The sequence below is a fragment of the Calonectris borealis genome, chromosome 9 (assembly GCF_964195595.1).
Source record: "Calonectris borealis chromosome 9, bCalBor7.hap1.2, whole genome shotgun sequence".
Taxonomy (NCBI): domain Eukaryota; kingdom Metazoa; phylum Chordata; class Aves; order Procellariiformes; family Procellariidae; genus Calonectris; species Calonectris borealis.
Window position 1 is genome coordinate 11,241,646 of NC_134320.1, and position 19,294 is coordinate 11,260,939.

At 40.0% G+C, this 19,294-nt stretch overlaps 2 protein-coding genes across 2 annotated transcripts in view; one reads left to right on the forward strand and one right to left on the reverse strand.

Moving 5' to 3' along the window:
• Positions 1 to 1,417, reverse strand: part of COL4A4 (collagen type IV alpha 4 chain) — a 76,339-nt gene extending 74,922 nt beyond the window's left edge. Inside the window, exons 1-2 of the mRNA XM_075158215.1 lie at positions 1,292 to 1,417; positions 715 to 805 (exon numbers count right to left, since the gene is read on the reverse strand). The gene's annotated coding sequence lies outside the window, so the exon portion shown is untranslated. The remainder of the gene's footprint in view (positions 1 to 714; positions 806 to 1,291) is intronic.
• Positions 1,418 to 1,492: 75 nt separating this feature from the next.
• COL4A3 (collagen type IV alpha 3 chain) overlaps positions 1,493 to 19,294 on the forward strand; it is a 64,109-nt gene continuing 46,307 nt past the window's right edge. The window contains exons 1-3 of the mRNA XM_075158206.1: positions 1,493 to 1,701; positions 15,447 to 15,503; positions 18,305 to 18,394. Of these exons, the coding sequence (XP_075014307.1) occupies positions 1,612 to 1,701; positions 15,447 to 15,503; positions 18,305 to 18,394 (237 nt within the window). The 5' untranslated portion in view covers positions 1,493 to 1,611. The remainder of the gene's footprint in view (positions 1,702 to 15,446; positions 15,504 to 18,304; positions 18,395 to 19,294) is intronic.

Below are 19,294 nucleotides of genomic sequence, written 5' to 3' on the forward strand. Positions count from 1 at the left end.
TTTGTAAAAAATGTAGCACCGTTACAGTCAACAGGTTTAGGAATCTGACAAATAAAATGCGTCAGTTTAGTGGTTTTATCCCTAAGATACTATTTACTCTGCATGCTCACCATCAAGCTGGCTTGAAAACAGGGGATTGTTTTCCCTTTGTCTCTATACCAGTTTGCTCTCACTGATGCTTGAGATTTTAGAGTCAAGGTGATAACAACTGTGATGATGTACAAGATCTTTGATACTGAACATATCGCTCTGCTCTTCCAGAGATGTGTTCTTGCTGCTAGTACCAAAATTTTGCCTGTAAGAGAAGCTGTTTTACGAAGCTCTGCAGTTAGCTTTATGCTCATGAAAGGCTTTAGATTTGTATCTCATCAGTAGTCCTAAATAGATTTATATACATATATTACATTGTTGTATATTGTTGCTTTTTCTATATCACTCATAGCACTTAAAAAAACCTGTACAGCATTCACAAACACTGTAGGTAAGGTAAGATCGCTGTGGCCAGCCTGGCCAACATACTTTCTAAGTTTGTTCCATCTCAGAACAGCACTTTATTTGGTGAAATGTTACCTTGCAGTACTTTTGTCAATAACATAAATGTGATAAACTTTAAATATTGCCAATACTTCACAAATCACACTTCCATTCAGAAAACCTTTGTATCATGCTAAGCTATGTGGAAAGCCTGGGGAAAAACATTTCTCACTGATTTACATTTATGCAGTGGGCAGCACTTTGTTCCTTCTGGGACGACCTCGTCTCCGCTGCCTCATTAACGAAACACTTGAGGGACAGGAAGGCGTTGCTGAAAGGAAAACACTCCCGTCAGTGCCCGGGAGCGCCTGGGGCTGCGGCGGGATGGCGCTGAGGGCCCGGGCTGCGGCCGGCCTTCCCCGGTACCGCCTCACTCACGCACCCAGCCGCCTCCCACCTCGCTCCCGCCCCGGTTTAACCGACCCCTTCTCCCCGCCGGGGCGCTACAGGCGACCCCGCTCCGGGCGGGCTGCCCTTGCTCGGGCGGTGCCCGGGGCTGGCCGGGCGGGTTCCCGTCCCCCCTCCCGCCGCGCAGCCCCAGGCCGTTCGGGTGGCGCCCACCACCTGCGCCCTCACGGCGGCACGGGAGAAGCAGGCGGGGGACGGAGACAGCCCGGTAACTTGGGACACCTCCAGCTGTCCGGGACGGGGCTGACTCACCGAGCTGCTCAGCCCCGGCAGGCGCCGAGGCCAGGCGGAACGGCCCGTGACGAGCGCCAGGTACCGCCGCCCGGGGCTGCCCCTCCGCGGCGCTCACCTCAGCTCCCAGGCGGGAAAGCCCCCGGCTCCTCGCTCACTCCATGCCCGCTGAGGACGGACGGACGGACGGACGGCGGCTGTCGGCGGTGCCCGAGGCAGGAGACGCGGGGCGGAGAAGAGAGGGGAGGAGAGGGGTGGTGCGGCCGGCCCCGCCCCGGCCAGCCCCGGCCCCTGTCCCCACCCCAGGGCGCCGGGAGCGCCGAGGCGGGTGCGAAGCAGCAGCCCCCAGGCCAAAAGCCGCGGGCGGGCGGGGGGCAGAGTCCGAGCGCCCCGGGCCGAGCTCCGCGGGACGCCGCGCAGGCAGCGCTGATCGCGGGGATGGCCGGCAGGGGCTTCCCCAGCCGCTTGGCGCCGCCGCTGCTGCTGCTCCTCGCCCTGCTCTGGCCGGGCCGCGCTGGGGCGGCTGAGGTGAGTGAGCGCGGGGCGGAGGGCTGGGGCGGCGCGGGGTCCCGCGGCGGCTTCAGCGTCACCTGGGGCAGCGCGGGGCTTAGCCCCTCGGCCCCCTCTGCCAGCGCACTGCATTTCGGCGTTGGCAAGTTGTGAGGAAGAAAAGGTGGATTTGTTGTATTTAAAATGATACGCCTCACCCGCCTCGGGCACATCGCAGCCGGGCACGGTGAGGTGAGGTACATCTCGCCCAGCTATGAGGTACCGTTACCCTGCGCCGCTGCCAGGCGAGGACAAGTAAAGGCGGGGAGGCCCCCGCACAGGGCACTTCGTCACCGCTTGTCTCAGGTGCGAAGGAGAAGCACAGCGTGTCGGCGGCCCAGCCGGGCGGCTTCCCGCGCTTCCAGCTGAGGGGCTCCCGTGAGGGGGGCTCAGTCCCGCCACGAGCCGCGGGCAGCGCGTCGCTCCGCAGGAGGCAGTGGATGCGGACGGCAAGGACAGAGCGGTGTTGGGTGTGGGTGCTCTCCGAGGTAAACGCTCGGAGCAGCGCTTAGCGTCTGGACCAGCTGTGCCGCCTTCGTTACAAACTCACTTCACAGTTTGTCTTTCAGGTTTAATGATGAGTGTGCATCACCGCTTGGTCGATAAATCCTAGATCGTATTGTAGTTTTTGCCGATCCTTTCTCCTGTGTCTGGTTATAACATTTAGATTGTACATTCCCAACTGGGAGAAGAAGCAGTCAGCTGTGAGAGTAAATGGGTCAGTGTAGCTCTCAACGTTTCTGGCAGTTACCAAACAGAAAACTGCCAGTTTCAGTCAATTTCTAATAGGCATCAAACACAGGAAACTGCCAGTTTCAGGAAATTTCAAGTTCTGTTTCTCCTGTAACAGTCAGCAGTATTAATTTCTCCTTGCCTGTCTGAGTAAAGCTCTAATGCAGTATATCAGAATCCTTTACTGCCTATCAAAACATTTTGCAGTTCACCTTTATAAGGAAAAAATCTGATCTGCTGCTTTGTTGTTGCTAAAATAGAGCCACATTCTGCTGTAATTATCTGAAGCAGACTAATTAGTAATAATGTTTCTTCTAAAATACTGCAGCTCTTTCACTCACGCATTCTGGGTAAAGTGTCTGCAAACAGCATAAGCACCTCACCAAACGTTTTCTTTCATGGCACTCTAACTAACTCGCAGTCAGGTTTAGTCATTTAACAAAGCTCTAATTGTTTTATTTGTAACGGAATTAAAATACCTCTTAGTTCTTACGTAGAACAAAGGTACCAGATCTATCTGCAAAGTACACGTTTTCAGCAGCGTTTCAGGCTCTGCCTAGATCTGATCCTTTCTCTAAAGCAAGATGTAGATGAATAAACTCAAGACCTTGCCTCTGTCTTCTGCCCAGTTTACTGTTCTTTATTCCATTCTTCTCTTCATCTGCTGGTACCTCCCATCCATTGCCCTTGATGCTCTTAAGCGGTGGACATCATCGTATATGCTTCTGGATGGCTTAACAAGCGCAGGCTGTGTGCCAGGAACTCCTCCCCCACACCTCCCACAACACACACACACTTTTTCTAAACCTCTATTCTGGCTGTGTTGATCTTGTCATCCTGTTTCGTGTTTTTATTACAAAGGAAGGGAAAAGGAGGTGTATTGACAAGTAAGACCCCGCATATGGCCCAGTAAAGCATTTCAACACTTTTTAGCAACCTCAGTAGGATCCTAGAGTATTTGCCAGTCTTGCAGACTCATGTACCTTAGTTCATTAGCAGCCTTTCTGCTTAAGGTAGATCACGAAGCTCTGAGATACCGTTTTTCTAGAGCGTTGTCGTTACTAGATCCTTGTTTACACTTAGGTCTTAAAGACAGGATTTGGGATGGTAAGAAGTGCCTTCTACAGAAGTCTTGCTGTTTAAGCAAAGTTTGAACACGATGTATTGATTCAGTGGTGCTCTGAAAATTCAGTGGATCTCAAATATTGTCTGAGATTAGTTTAAACTAGATTTGCAACAGATAACAGATCAGTTTAAGATTCAAATGTCATAATTTCTATTCTTGTATGAAAATGCTGATAAAGAGAAAGTCTTAACAAAATTTTCTAGATGATGGAGGAAATAAAAACTTCCAAAAAAGGAATCTAAACTCCTAATTAAATATTAATGGCTAATGTTAATTGACACGAAATGATTGATGAACAAATCATTGCATCTTGGCTGGACTGTCCATTGGAAAGAAATACGTATTGTTCATGTTTTAAAATCGTGCTACACTTTCCTATGAAAATAAATTGATATTTGACCAGCACACAATATTTTTGGTATATGCATAAATTGAAAAATGTTTCAACATAGAAAAGTTTTAAGTGTATGTCTCTTAATAACTCAATAAGTAGTTTATTCCCAAAGCCAAGAAAGAAAATTATTAATTTGTGCCTGCTGCTGTTCATACAGCAAATTTTGGTCCTCACAGCCCTTCACAGAGACCAGACTTCCCTGCCCTTAGGAGGCTGAACTTTCTGGCACCTGCTAGGGAGTATTATTATCTGCATTCTTGGCCACTGGCATGCTCTAATCACATCTTCTGAAAACTCAGCAGAAGTAGCATCTTCCCATGTCAAAGGCTTTTCAGCTTGCTTGATGTATTCCTTCACTCCAAATACTGATGTTATAATTCTTTGGATTTTCCCACTGTTCATTTAAATACTTCAGAGGAATAATAGAAATTATCAATATGTTTTCTTAGAGAACAAGATCTTTCTCATTCCTTATTTCTATTTTTTTCCTGTCGGAAAAAAATGGATTTGCTTTCTCATTGTTTCATTTTGTTTAACAGCACCTGGAGCTGATACTGTTTTGATGCACATGTACAATCCAATTAATTGTGAGTGTGTCCTGTCCTTTGATACCATCCATGTACTTCTTGTATGTCTTGAAATTGGACACTAATCTCAACATGTTCCCTGAAATTTGCTGTTTCAAATGACACTAATTAGAAAAACATCTAGGTCAAGTTCATTAGTACTGAATCGATACTGCTTCTTAGTGGCATTGATTACTTTTATGATGGCATCACGTTAGCATGTGTTCAGAACAGGATAAAAAAGGGCTTCTACTTGAGCAAGATTACTTGATTGCAAATTAGCTGCACCTCATGTTGCTACCATTTTTTGATTTGCATTGTAGTACGATTGAAATATTGTATTAGCTCACAGGATAAAGTTAAGTGCTCTCTATTCTGTATTTGCCACAGTCATTACTCTTTGTATGTTTTCATCGTGTGCTGCTGGCAAAGAAGGGGAGATAACAAACTCAGTGACTGTAACGCGAAGATCTTTTTTGCATCTTCTTTCTCACTTATGCTTATTGTCTGTGACTAGATGCAAGTGTTCATATTTCCCAATTAATTTCATTTTTTACAAATGTTAGAATTTGCATGCAAATACTTACAAACTAGTCTTTTCTTCTGCATGCAATATTTTTTTCCTAATTATATGCAAACTATATTGTTGTCACAAATAGATCTTAATACATGGCTCTGGAAGGAAAAAATGCAGCGTTCTAGCTCAGCCATGAGCATGTCCAAGGCTGGTAAGAATGGGATGCAGGCTGAATTACTTTGTTTAACTAGGAATCAAAATGTTAGAGGGACAAAGTGTCACAGTGAGAACTTTCCTCCTCTGCTGGCCTTTGGAAGTGCACAGGTTCTTTGTTCCACAAGACAGCTGAGAGGGGAAGATGTGCACCTGAATATACAAAAGAGAGTTCACTGAGTGTGTTAGAAAAACAAGTCCTTCGTGAAGTGCTCTCTTTGATTTGGTTAATATGATGCCAGCTCTGAAGTCAATGGGAGTGTTACTTTGATAATTGGGCCCAACTTATGCTAGACTGTTCTGATCCTGATTGCCTCTATAATTAGTTGTAATTCAGCCATCGTCTCTACAGAGAAACAGGCCAATGTCAGAGCACTGCAGAGTGATGCTCTTCCTACTAGGCCAAGAGAGTTAGCATAAATTAGCAGAGTTGCCCTAATGTTTGTGCATCGAAATTTATGCAGTTCTGCTCTCTTACACCACATGGAGGCTTGTTCTGATGGCCATGAAATGTTGAATGTGCTTATGTGTTTGCTGCATCATACAACTGAAAGAAGATGAACCTCCTTAGGTGATGTTAATAAACACCTGTGAAAACTGAACTGTTAACACTTGATGTATAGCCTTTTTCTAACAAGGTAAATACACATTTAAGCAAAACTTTATAGTTCAAGTTATTTTGCTGATTGAATAGTATCATTAAAATGATTAAAGTAGGCAGGCAGACACTGGTTCTTTCTTCATTGCTTTGCATTTCATGCAGATATAGCATTTTATTTCAAGATCTGTGCTAGCAATCTCTTCTGCAGTACCTAGAGCTGATTTATCATAAGATGTCTTTGAAACAAAATACTTTGCTATTAAGTGCAACTAGTATGGGATGTCCGGTCATCTGTTTTACTGTCACATTCTCACCCTACTGCCTAACAAAGTAATACTAGAAGGCTCAGTATGTTGGCATGGATTACAGGAGCCTAGGAGGAAGGTGAAATACAAAAAGGCTTTTTTCTTAACTGTTTATAGCCCCAGTCTCTTGTGCACACAGGGAAAAAGTTCCATTTTGCTATACCTAGTATATTTTTAGTTCTATTTTCATTGTTTGTCTTTTTTTTAACTTAGCAGTTTTGTGATAGGGTACAAGTCTCACAGGTTTACAGGGTTTCCGTTTGGCCTGGTTCAGTGAAGGCTTTTTATGCTTAGGGTTTTATGCTGCATTTTCCACAGATCGTTTTGGAGGAAGCTGCAAGAAAAAGTAACCTTTCTTTTTTTCCCTTTTTTTTAATCTGTGAAATCACAGCCTTTCAAAAAAGGAGAAACCAAAGCACGTGCAATAAGCTTTCTCTGAACAAGTTACTGTTGCTTTCATTGCTATTTGCACCACTTAACAGAAGATGCACACCAGGAATTTTATGAATATACAAATATACAGGCCTGAGGAGACAACAATTATAGTGAATACCATTCCCACACTCAACAGTTAGGAAGAAATACAAATTGTGTGATGTAATGCTAACCGTATTGTGGTAGGTAAGCAAAAATTCACTAGTTAAATGGTGTGTATTCTTTGTTATTAGATTGCTCTTTTAAGATGGCCCTCTGTTAGGAAGGAAGAGCACGGATGACTAAGCTGATTAAACACCCTTAGGAGTTTGCTGTACAAAACAAAATTCTGTGGTCTGAATTGCCTAATCTTTTTTTCCTTGTGGAAAGGAAGAATATTTATTTCTTTTGTCCCTGTGTCCTGTTGAAGGTCAGAGGAAGAAACCCACAGAGATGGGGTTTATGGGTCTGTCTTTGGAGATTTTACCCCTCTGAATATATCGTGAACAGTTTGGTCCAATTTCTGATGGTCCTCATCACAGTGACTTCCACCCTAGTGAGATTATTTGTAGACTAAGATATCGGTCATTATAAGTATCAAAATTTTCTGTGTTTTAGCAGAAGAAAGCAAACCATCATTCTCTCTGTTTAAAGAGGGAGTAATTCTGTATCTTCTCTTCATAGACCAAAAGCAATTTATAAACCCCCAAAAACAGAGATTCAGTTGAGAGCCTCAACTTACAGTTTTCCAAAACTGCACACAACATGCCAGCTCTAAATACATAGATACTGAGTAATTTTAGGCAGCTTCTACAACACAGGCCTTAGTGGTCATCACTGCAGAGCTCACAAACAATTTGAGTTTGTGAAAACTCAAGGTGTTGGATTTTTTTCTAAATTACAACATTTTACCTGTTTTATCCTAATGCAATGATGGTAACATGCAAGCACAATGAAGATTGCTAAGCCCTACCGTTCTCGCACTCCCTAATTCTTTACTGTCAGTGAGTTGGAGAGAAGGGAGAAGTTCCATATAATTAATTGTACTGTATCTGCTTGGACAAGAATATGGTTGGCACCATGGCAGTTGTATGTAGAACCATGAGCAAGATGGCAGAATGGTGTGCTTTCATAAGAATAATATGAACAGCTATGTTACAGTAGTTTCTTGGAACTTCCATACAGACAGGCTTGTTCACAGCAAAAAGGATATGCTATACAGTAAGTATATTAAAAAAAAAAGAATTCCAGGGTGTTTTATGGTTTTTGTTTTATTTTGTTTTTTTGGTGTTTGGTGGTTGTTTTTTTTTCCCAAGGGCATAATTTATTCCATTTAAACATAGGCAAGAGATACTGAAAGTTCTACGAAAATTTTGTTTCCATCTGTTTTATACTGAGTTACTTAAAGTTTATATTACTGGGTTTTTATCATGATAAATATGAATAGTTATAATGAAGAGATTTGGCTAACACTACGAAATTGTTACTGTACAAAGTTCTTACTGAACAGGTTTTTGCTTTAAAAACTAAGAGAAGGTTTTCAAAACAATTTCAATCTCTGAATTGAAAAAGGGTTTTCATACACATGTTCCATTGACATAATAGAAAGTTGTTTAAATGTTCATCTACAGCAGCTCCTTCTGTTTCTCCATACCAGTTGTTTACCATAGTTGGTTTGCAAATACCATTTTAAATATATCTTTATATTACATAAAAGAACAAATCCTTTCCAAAAGAACTCCTGACAGTTTAAAATTACAGAGAGAAAGTAAGGAAATTCCTATCAAGTTCAGATAGACACATGTTGTATGTTCACGTTGTGTGATCACAAATTGTGTGTCTCTAAGTTAGACCCAAAATCCTGCTTCTGTGAAGTGTTATGAAGGTTTTTTCCCTACGATCGTAAATGCTTAGGACTTCTCTTCTGCACCTCACATTGAAAGCAGCACATAACCAGTAATACAAGGCCTATGTCACCAAGGAGGGTTATTTATTCAGTAGTTATTCCCTGAGCAAGGTTCCCATTACAAGTGTTTAATGGAGCTTATTCAACAACTGCACTATCTGTAGCGTAACAGTTGTCTTCTGCTGTGTCCTTTGAGATCCGGTCTCCCTATGTTAGACATTATCGACCAAGTTGTTTATTAGTTAAAGTTACAGGTGTATTTCTTTACAGTGGAAAGTCAAAATGAAATCATTTTTGTCAGGTGCTAGATATTCAACTGGTAGGCAAAACGCAGTGAATTCTGATAGCATACATAGCTGTTAACGGGAGTCTTCGAAGGTAGGAATGTTTGGCTGCCTTCCAGTTCACAAGTGACTACACAATGTTTCAGGGTTTGGGAACTGACATATTTTCCTTCATCTCATCATCTCCTATTTCCGCTCTATGTTGTCTATGCTTATTGAAGGCTTAATAATTTGGTTTTGTTGTACTGGTCCAGCAATCGCTAAAAAAACACAAAGTTCTTCGTGGTCTTTGATAATTTTAATGAATTCATGTTTGATGCTTAGAATGCATGAAAAACTTTTAGTATACAGATTGTAATTGTGGTATTTTGTTTTGATAGCAATGTTTTGGAGTGAGGGGACCTTATTCCCCAGTACCTTGTGTGCTACATGGTGATTTACATTTGTGCAACATGAGGAATATGCTGCCAAGGTCACGTATCTACTAACCATGTCTAGATAGAATTACTGACTGTGCTAGTCTAGCTAAGTATCCTAACACAGGTGCATCAGACACTCAGAAAAAAGATTTTCCTTATATAGCCTTTTCCACGATGTGAACTTTTTTCTATACAGCTCTGCTCTCAGATCCTCTGCTTGAGCAGGTTTTAGGATAAATTTTCAAAAACATAACTGTGTCCAAGCTAGAAGCTTTAGCTATCACCATAGGGTCCTTCAGAAAGTGCAGCATTTCACATCTCTCTGCAGCATACCTACCCCAACACAAGTCTGTAATGTAGATAAATGTTAAAGCAAAACTTTCCACTTACTGTAATCATAATGCTTTATACCCACTTTTATTAGATGTAATAGAAAACATGTAGTAGAGAACATTAGAGAAATGGGCCCTTTGTAGTTTTAAGCACTATATTAACATCAACTATTTGAGTAATATTATTCTATGTGCTCAGTTGTGGTTTATAGACACAGCTGGAATGTGTAAAGTGATTGCTCTGCCCTGAGACAGCTCAGTAAGAATTCCGAAATCTCTGTGTGTCAGCAGCCCTTGAAAATTCATAATCAAGACTCTTAAAGGAGCTGGCTCACTGATATGTAATTTTTAATAAGTATTGGAATTTAAGAGAAATTAGAGAAAACTGGAAATTAGCTGATAATTTACTTCCACTTAGAAAGGACCACTGTGATGACCTGCATATTTGTAGGCTGCTCAGGATACCATTAATGAGCAGAAAGATGGAAAAGGAAAAAAAAGTGGCATCACAGAAAAATAGATCTTGTCCAATAAGTTTTGTCCCATGTTTTGATGGAGTTCTAATTTAGGGATTCTTGAAGTTAGAAGATGAAGTCCTAATGGCAGGATAGGTGAGATGCTAATAAAAATCAAGTTTAAGAGAAAAATCAGGCTTGCATTTTTAAAAATTAGCCTGATCAGCTGTTAGAACCACCAATGAAGGAAAGTGACAGCTTCACCACCCACTTGAGAGAAGACACCTGGGCTATTTTTACTGTCCAGAGTAATTAATGGATATCACTTGCACTGCTTTTAATTCATCTTAAAATTCCTCGTGTTGCACAGTCATATTTCATTTATGTTAACCAGGATTTACTGCTGGAATCAGTGGAGTTCACCCATGAAATTAAAGACCAATCAGGGCAGAAGTGTAAACGTAAGCCCCACTGCAGCCAGATTACTATATTCCTACAGAATACATTTAATTTCATCTTAGCTTTCATCTGAATGTCTTTATTACTCATCCTGTGTGGTCTTGATGTAGTCTTCATCTGCAACATGCTTAAAGAATACAGTGCCTGTTGCCTGCAGCAACACACTTTGCTGCCTCTCTGTCCTGGGTGCGGTATTTTTAATACAAATAGTATTTTGAAATCATAGCTGACCTACTCTGATCTTCTCTGGATCTGGAAAAGCAAATAAATACTCTGACTGTTCTGTCATCATATATGTCATTCCAAAAAGAGATCAATGGAGAGATATTGGCTTATCACCCGCACTGGCTCATTTTGTCTGCTGCCCATCATCCTGCCTTTAAATCATTCCCAGTATGACTGTATTGCCCCACAAATGTGAGTGACAGGACTCAAAGCCTGTGCTATTGATAGAAACGCCTGTCATTGTTTGTTTTTTTCCTTACATTAACGCTTTGGGACATCCTTTGACGTATTTGATAACAACCCTAAATACATTCTCAGACATCCTTCATATAACTAGCGCTATTGGCAAGGTGCTGTGAGCTATGTAAGATTCTCTCTGATACTCCAAATTAAGTTGCCACGACTGCAGTGGTAGGAGTAGCAGTGCCATGCTGAATCTACATTAAGCTTTGTATAGGTGACAATGTATTCTGTAGTACGTTATTTCTTCCTTCTTTCTTAGTCATTTCTTCCAGGGATTCGGCGAGGGAGAGGACTGGAACATTTTTAAACAGGTGGTTAAGTCTCTGATTTGGGGACAGGAAGAGGTCAGAGCACCATAGAATCCAAGCCTATAGTGTAGGAACATTAACCGCTGCAGAAAATGTGCTTCAGTGTGTACAACTGTAATTATTTAAAGAACATAGAATACTACTACTATCACTCAAAACACTTTTGAAAGGAGCTCCTCTATAAATTACTTCAAGAAAGTGTTGGGCTTTTTTAAAATTTTGGCTCATTGGTGAATTCATTTGATTTGTTACTCATATAATGATTTGACTTCATCCTTTGTCCTAGATTTTTACATCAAAAATCTAGTGCCATCTACCATATCTAAATATTTGAAATAGATGTAGGTGATTATTGTAAAAATTACAAAACTGAAAAATGTGCAGGAAACCTGTGGCTTTGGTAATGCATTTACTTATGTAGATATTATCATGAGGATTTTGAATAAACCATTAATAACTAATAGTCAATTTCCTTATCTTACAACCTGGCAATATACTATTGTTTTGTTCTGGCCTTTTGATAAAGGAGCTGCAGGCATCTTGCAAGGATGTGAAAACATCCAGTAGCATAAGTGAGCAATGATTTTTTGGTTCAAAGCTCCTTTACAGAAGGCAGAATCTACTTTTATGTAAAAATCATATGCCAAAACATGTAGTATTATCCAGCTAACTGACTGTGTAATGTAAAATCATCTTTGGTCTTTTCAGTTTAGTTTAAAGTGAGATGCGTACACAAAAAGACCTAAATTGATCTGAAAGCTTACTAATGGCAAATTAAACACATTCTAAGCATTCTGACTTCTTGAAGAGCAAAGGCTCTTTCTTTAAATAGTTTAATAACCTTGTTTAGTTATGTAGCATCATAAGTTTCTACATGTTCATGCATTTAACTTCACATTGAATTATCTGTGATGGTAAGTTAAAAGAAAAAGTTTCTTCTGTATCTGTACATATCAAGTTCTTCTGCAGATTATACCTATTATAGAAGAGTCATTTCTCTACATGTCCTGAAAACTGTGCTTTGCATACAAATACTGTAAAGAATCTGCTTCTAGCTTTACTTTCGCAGGTAGAAATGAGGTGCAACTCCATGAAGGTCTATAGAATTATAATGGTAAATAACTGGTACTAGGAAGATTAGAAGGCAGCTGTGGGTATTTCTCAGGAAAGCTCTCTATGATCAGCCAGGATATGCTCCCAGTTACACTGAAGAAATTCAGAGAATTTGGAATACTGTAAACATTTTTTCCTCAGTAAACAGCACCTTTCCTGGACTCAGACATGTGTCTACTAAATCTGTAAGCTACATCTTTGCTTCAGCAGTTGAGATTGCTGAGTAAATGGGTCTCATAGGTCTTGTAGTTAATTTACAATTTTCATATGCAAGCCTTAAGAATGTAGTAGCTTGAGTCACTCACCAGCCCCATGCAGCAGTAAAATGCAGTGCCTGCAATTTAAGGCTACTTTTATCATGTACTGTGTTTACATCTTTCCTTGGGATGCTGAACATTGAACAGTTACTATACTGCTTAGCAGACATGTACCAATAACTTGTGTCACTTATTTTGAAGAGAATACTTTGGGATGGAAGGTACTGTTATTGAATAGGGAACAGAAAATTGGTTGTCTTGTAGACTATTCCAAATTTATTTTGAGATATATGTCACTTTATCTTCTAATATTTATGCTTAAAGGCTTAACATATCTGTCATATAACTTACTTGGTGCGTTTAGATTATCCAGTGCCAAACAGATAGACCTCACCGAGAAGAAATCAGGATACTGTTTGTTGTTAATTCTGCACTAGTGTTTATTCTTGTGTCTCTGGTGATACAATCATATTGATTAAAATAATAGTAAAAGTAGCATAGTCACATGGTTTCTGTTTTACATGGCACATTTGTTTTCCAAATTTCTGATGCAGTATCACTTGAATTCTAGCTATCAGATCAGGGGAAGAAAAAGTCATCTTTAAATATGCTAAAGAATGAAGTATTTAATGTTTGCAACTCTTTAAAAATCTAGCTTGAAACATCAAGTAACCACCCATTGATCTGTCTGTAGAACACAGGCAGACACAATCATTTCCTGAGGGATTTGCTTTTCATGGCCAACTGATTCTAATTTCTGTTTTATTTTGTAAATGAATGTTTAAATAGCTGTTCACTTGAGGAATACCCCTGCATCTAGTTTTAAATTAGTAGATGGCATCATCTCATCTAATTTGAGCCACCTAAAAGACAGGCAGCTACTGTCAGTAATTGTCTAGTCCATGGAAAACAGCAAGTACTTGCAGCATCTTTCCTCCATCCTAAAAGAGGCTGGATGAGTTCTTCCAAACTAGATGTCAAGTTTCCTTGTGCAGTCAGTGGAAAGAGACAAACACCATGAAGTGTGTAAGAAATGAAGGCAGCTAGCTGATACCACATACCTCAGTTTTGGATGATAAAGGCAGAAGAAATCGATCCTAGTTTGTGGGAAGAAAAGATGCTTTTCAATTCTGTAAAATGTTTTACCTGAACAGATTGCTACAGGAAAATTGAGATTTAATGACAATCTGACATAATAATTTTAAAATGTAATGGAGAACATTTTTTTTCCTCTGTCTTTTGTTTTCTGTTCTTTGAGAACACCACTGGAAAAGTTATAAATTTGGAACAGTGCTGCTGTTGTATTATGACCAGCTGTAGGGGTTAATTAATTCTGTCTTCAAGATCTAAATAGAAATTTCATATCATACCATCTTAAAGGCTTTAATCTTGTAAGAAAAAATACAGTTCTTCCTTCTTTTCTGAATTTTATGCAACTTAGGAAAATATCTTCATAACCAATACATGATATTTGTCCCTTTCTTATTGTCTGTAACTACACCATAGTATATGGTCATTGTGATAAACATATATACTAGAGTGGGAGGATAAACTGAAAAATAACCCTCTTTCTACAGCAGTACAATTGAAAAAGTCATTCAGCAAGAGCTTCAAAAACAAAGGAAAGAATTTAAGTGTATAAGGAAGGATAATAAATGCAGTTTACTGCACATCTGTATGAAATACGTGGCTTCAATAACCTCAGTGATATTTTAGTATGTATAATATTTATGTTAACAATGGATTATTTTTGTTCTCCTCCACTCCACTGAAATAGGATATGTCTGCATGAGCGTAGAAGAGTCCTTTGCAGAGTTATCCCAGCCAAACTGGGCTAGCTCAGGTACTGAGTGCATGATAGCTGTAGCAGGAACAGGGCACAGAAGGATTAAATGTTCTCATATTCACCCAGGATCTCAGATGTGCTTTGCAGCTCTGCTGAGCTCCCTGCTACCACGACTACTTAGTACCTGAGCTAGCTAATTTAGTCATGCTGTCTATCCGGTTACATACTGAATATCCTTCTTTGGTTTTTTTGTTTGTTTTTTTTTTTTTTTTTTCACTGAAGTGTGAAGAATAAAAAACTTAATATCTCTTCATACTTGATTAATCACTGAATTTTCCCAAATTGTAGTTGCTCCCAGATAGCCATGCCATACTCTGGCAGTGGAGGTCACAGACTCAACACTCAGCCCTCCAAGGAGGGCTTTGAACGCCAGGCTTACCTGAAGACATGGACATGATGGTAGCAGCTACAGCTCAGGGCTTGCTGCAGGAGTGGGGACATCCCTGCATGAGGGCACTCACTGTCACACAGCTTGGCTCAGGAAACCTCCAGAATTAAGAAACAGCAAAGTTGAGGGTCCTTTGTAATTGTATTAGGTACTATGAGCCAGGGTCAGGAGGTGAACGCAGCTACAAAAAGTCAGAAAATTATTGGTTAATAGATTAAAGTAAAAAAAAATCATTGTAACTGAAACAATATCAGTATATGTGTTTGTTTCTATAGTAAGTTTTTTAAGGAATCATCAATGTTTAGTGCTGTGTGCCCAAACGCTTGAATTTGACACTTCATACTGATATTATAACCTGGTGGTGTTAAGCACAGCTTCTTGGCCTTTACCCCAACTATAAAATTAAACTAGTGCCCTTATCTGTCTCAAAAGACAGTACAGAGGAACAATAAGCTCTTTTCCACTGTTGAGAATTGCTACTCTTCACAAACATTTTTCTTTAAGTTGTATCATCTGTGAAATAATTACCTTACTAAAACTGCTGAGATCTCATTTGCCCCTCACCAAACAACACAATGAGAAAAATAATTTTATTATAAAGTTTGTCTTTTTGTTTTTCAGAGCTGTTTATGCAAAGGTAAAAGTCCCTGCTTTTGTGATAGCGTGAAAGGTAATAAGGTAAGAACAAATACATTTTTCCTTGTTTCAGATTAGCTTATACCTGGAAATTGTTAATACATTAGTTGAGTTGATATAGTGAGTGAATTTATTGTGTGATGGTATTCTGTCAACAGAGTCTACAGAGAATTGTAAAAGGAATACATGACCTCACAGAAATCTGTTAAAATAACTCTGGGGATACTGTTTAACTAAGACGACTTTTACTTTTTTTTTTTTTAAAATGCATTAGTTTGTTTACAGCCTTGCATGATGTTTGAACACCAATAGAAGAACAACTGTCTAAACCACTAGGTCGCTTTCACAAGCTCGTAACAAATGCCCACAGATACCATTACCTTGGCAGCAGCTCTCCTGTTACAAATTTCATAACGCCATCAAGGGTGTCATGTTCAGTGCTTCCCTCTTTCCATCTTTGGACCTTGCCCATCTCCTCCCCTTTTGCAGTTCCTGAAGGAAAGCTACGTGCACTGGCATCAAACAGATAAATCTCCTGCAGGCCGACACAGGGGATGAGTTTCTGGGTCCTAATCACAAACACCTTGCCAGCAGTGAGGGAACAGCATCAAATCCATCAAAAGTAACAGAGCCGCAGCTCTGCCTCTTGCCAATAGTAGCTTGGCAGAGGCTTGGAATGGCTTTTAGACAAACCTGCCTTACACAAATGCCAAAAATTCTTTCAAACTCCTGCTTGTAGTTGGAAAAACAACTGATTCAGAAATGAAAGGGGCATTATTAAAGAAGTCATGGCTGTAATTCAGGCTAACTGTGGACACAGTGATTGCCATGCTAAACCTTATCAATAGGTTCCGGATGTTTATATAGGCTTAGGATTGTGATTAGTCCCACTGATCGACACATCTGGCTGGTAAAGAATTACTCACAACTTTCCTCCTGTACTTTTATTACCAAGAAAAAATGTCATATTGCACCACAGTAAACACTGCTAGTCTTGCCATTAGGAAGCTTCATTTCAGTGGTGGAGAAAAGTTCTCTCAAAGTAAATATGTTCATTATTAAAACATAGTTTCGTAAGTGGGAAAGCATAATACTCATGTCTTTAGTAAAATCTCAGTGCTCAGTTGGTCTAACCTGACTTTATCTTAACCAGCAAAATTGAAACCAATTGAAAAATTAGAAAAAAATAAACAGCCCACTAACAGAAAAATATTAATAAGAATGAACACCCGCAACTTGTCTTCATAAGTTTCATGTTAAAGCAACTGAGCAATTAGTAGGTAGGAGTTAATCATTGTTTACAGTGAAGTTTTTCAGGCAGCTTTAAGAAATTCTCCAACCTGAGAATCCTCTGATCTTGTTGATCTGCCAAGAAGAAAGTGTGGATAAAATGGAGGGGCGTGGAGCTGTCAGGAAAGCACCCCATCGCTTGCTGCAGTGAGGGGGTAGCAAGCTCAATGGAGGAAGGTCAAGGACTTCTTTCGGTTTTCTGTGAGTTAGTACCACACCCCCTCCAGTGGCACGTCTTGGTATAGCATCATCCTTTTTGCCTTTCTTGGGACGCTGGTAGATGAAAGAAATGATTTGTTACAAAAAGCTATGCGGTTTATGATACAGTCCTCACAGACACTTCATAATGCAGTTCTTACTTTGTTTTGTGTTAAAATATTCTGGGATTATATTCTATCTTTTAATTTATTTTTTTTTTAATTCAGATCCTATTTAAAATCTGGTGAGTTTGTGGGATTTTGAGGGGCGAGAATTGGTGGAGGTACAAGCCAAGGTATGCTGGCTTCCCCGAGACTTCTTTTGGATCCTGTCTTGTACATCGAATAATAAGATACCAGAACTTCTGCACAGCAGAATTTCAAATGCTTTTTTGTATAACTCTCACCTGATAAAGCAATAGAAAAATTGACTCTGAGAGAATCAATAACCCCATCCTCTCTCTCCCATGTCATGCTGTGATGTAAAAGGTCTTGAATAGGCAGCTCTTCACTGATGTAAAATTGAGCATGCTATATTGCTGCTATCTAAAGAGCTGAAACACCTTTTCTGTGAGTTTCTAGGCTTGAAGCACTTTATTTTAACCGAGATAATACTTGCATCTTCATTATGTTTAAATAAAAAACTGAAAATGCCCCTTCCACTGTAATTTAGCCTCCTGTATTCTATTCGTGTAGATTTAATCTTCTGTGTTTCCTTCACATGGTTTAGTTACTTGAACTTGACCTTAAAAAACACATGAAAAAGTAACTGAGTGTCTTAATCCCTGAGACTCAGAACAATTTTTAAAAGTTGTCGCTTAAAGCAAACTTCTTTTATTCTATATGAATGGTTTTGTTGCATTTGACTCCCACTGTTTCTTTCCATGGCTTGCATAAAGAGAGGTATTGATGATTTGGAACTGACCTTGCTGTACAGCAGCAGCCATTAAATTTGCCAACTACAAATTAGGGCTGCTATGATGAATTTGGATTTGTGTTGCTTAGGGGCTAAACATGATATAGAAATATTAACAAGGAATACGTATCAGCTGCTTTCTTAGACATTTTGTGCTGACAATTAACTTCTGTACTCTAAAAAATCTTGAGTACTGTTGTCTTCTAATATCTTCAGCCGTACTTATGAGCATGTTACTTTGGGGGTACCATGTGGCCTAGAGAGCACATAGGCAGGACCACAAAAACAGGTCAGTATGGGCAAGGGTAATATATCTGCCACAGTAGCAGACACATACGTAGAAGTTAAGAGGCACTGAAACTAATGAATGCCTTAGAAATAAGTGATCAAAAGGAGAATTCATGGATATTTTAAGAACTTCATTCTCTTAATGTTTACAGGGTGAAAAAGGCTTTCCTGGTGTTCCAGGTCCACCTGGTCATAGAGGCTTTCCTGGTCCAGAAGGGCCTCCAGGGCCACAGGGACCAAAGGTAGGTGTGTATGTGAGACACAGAGAGAGAGAGACAGAAACTACTGTGCTTGACTGTGAACGTGACCTATGATTGGGTAGAGAATTCTGTTTTAAAAAACCAAACCAAACCAAACCCTGTTTCAGAGTCTCCTATTTGGTGAGGGATGTTGTGTGGTCACCGCTGCAATGGTCATTTTTGGCTGAGTCGAAGTAGCTGATAGGAACATGGGCTTGTGTTGTCAGTTGTCCATTGGCCAGTGCTAAAGCACCTGGACTGAACCACCAGAGGCAATGAACACGGGTCTAAATAGATTTTAGCAGCATAACCTCAATTTTGTCTTAACGGTATACTCTGTTGCTGGAATGTATCTATTGCTGGAAAGAGAGGAAACAAGCTACTACTGAGACAAATATGAAAAATAGATTTAAGAAAAATTGAAGGGAAAGATGGTTTTTAAGATAAATCTTGGTCTGATTAGAAATATCTAGTTGCCTGCAGTATGGAGAGAGTGACTTCGGTGACTTCGGCTTTCTTTCTTTCCTGTGTGCCTACACTGAGGCCGAATATGAATTTTCAATGGCTCCTGCATGAGCAGAAAAAACAAAGGAATTGCTCATTAAAAAACATTTTATTTATATTTGTCTTGAGGAACAGCACTCCTGCTGTCATCGATAAATTGACTCTGGTGAATTAATTATTTGTGTCTAAATATGGCACGTACTCAGCCACAGTATAAATCAGGAAGGTACTGCCACAGTCGCATTATGTCTAGGACCTGCACTAATGTGGCTCCAGCACTTATCTATACCTTTAAACAAATGTTTTTTACAGTTTTAATTTGTTCAGGTATTGTGGCATTATTCTGTCCTACCTCAGAATACAATACTTTGTGGAACTGATACTCATGGTGGATCTTAT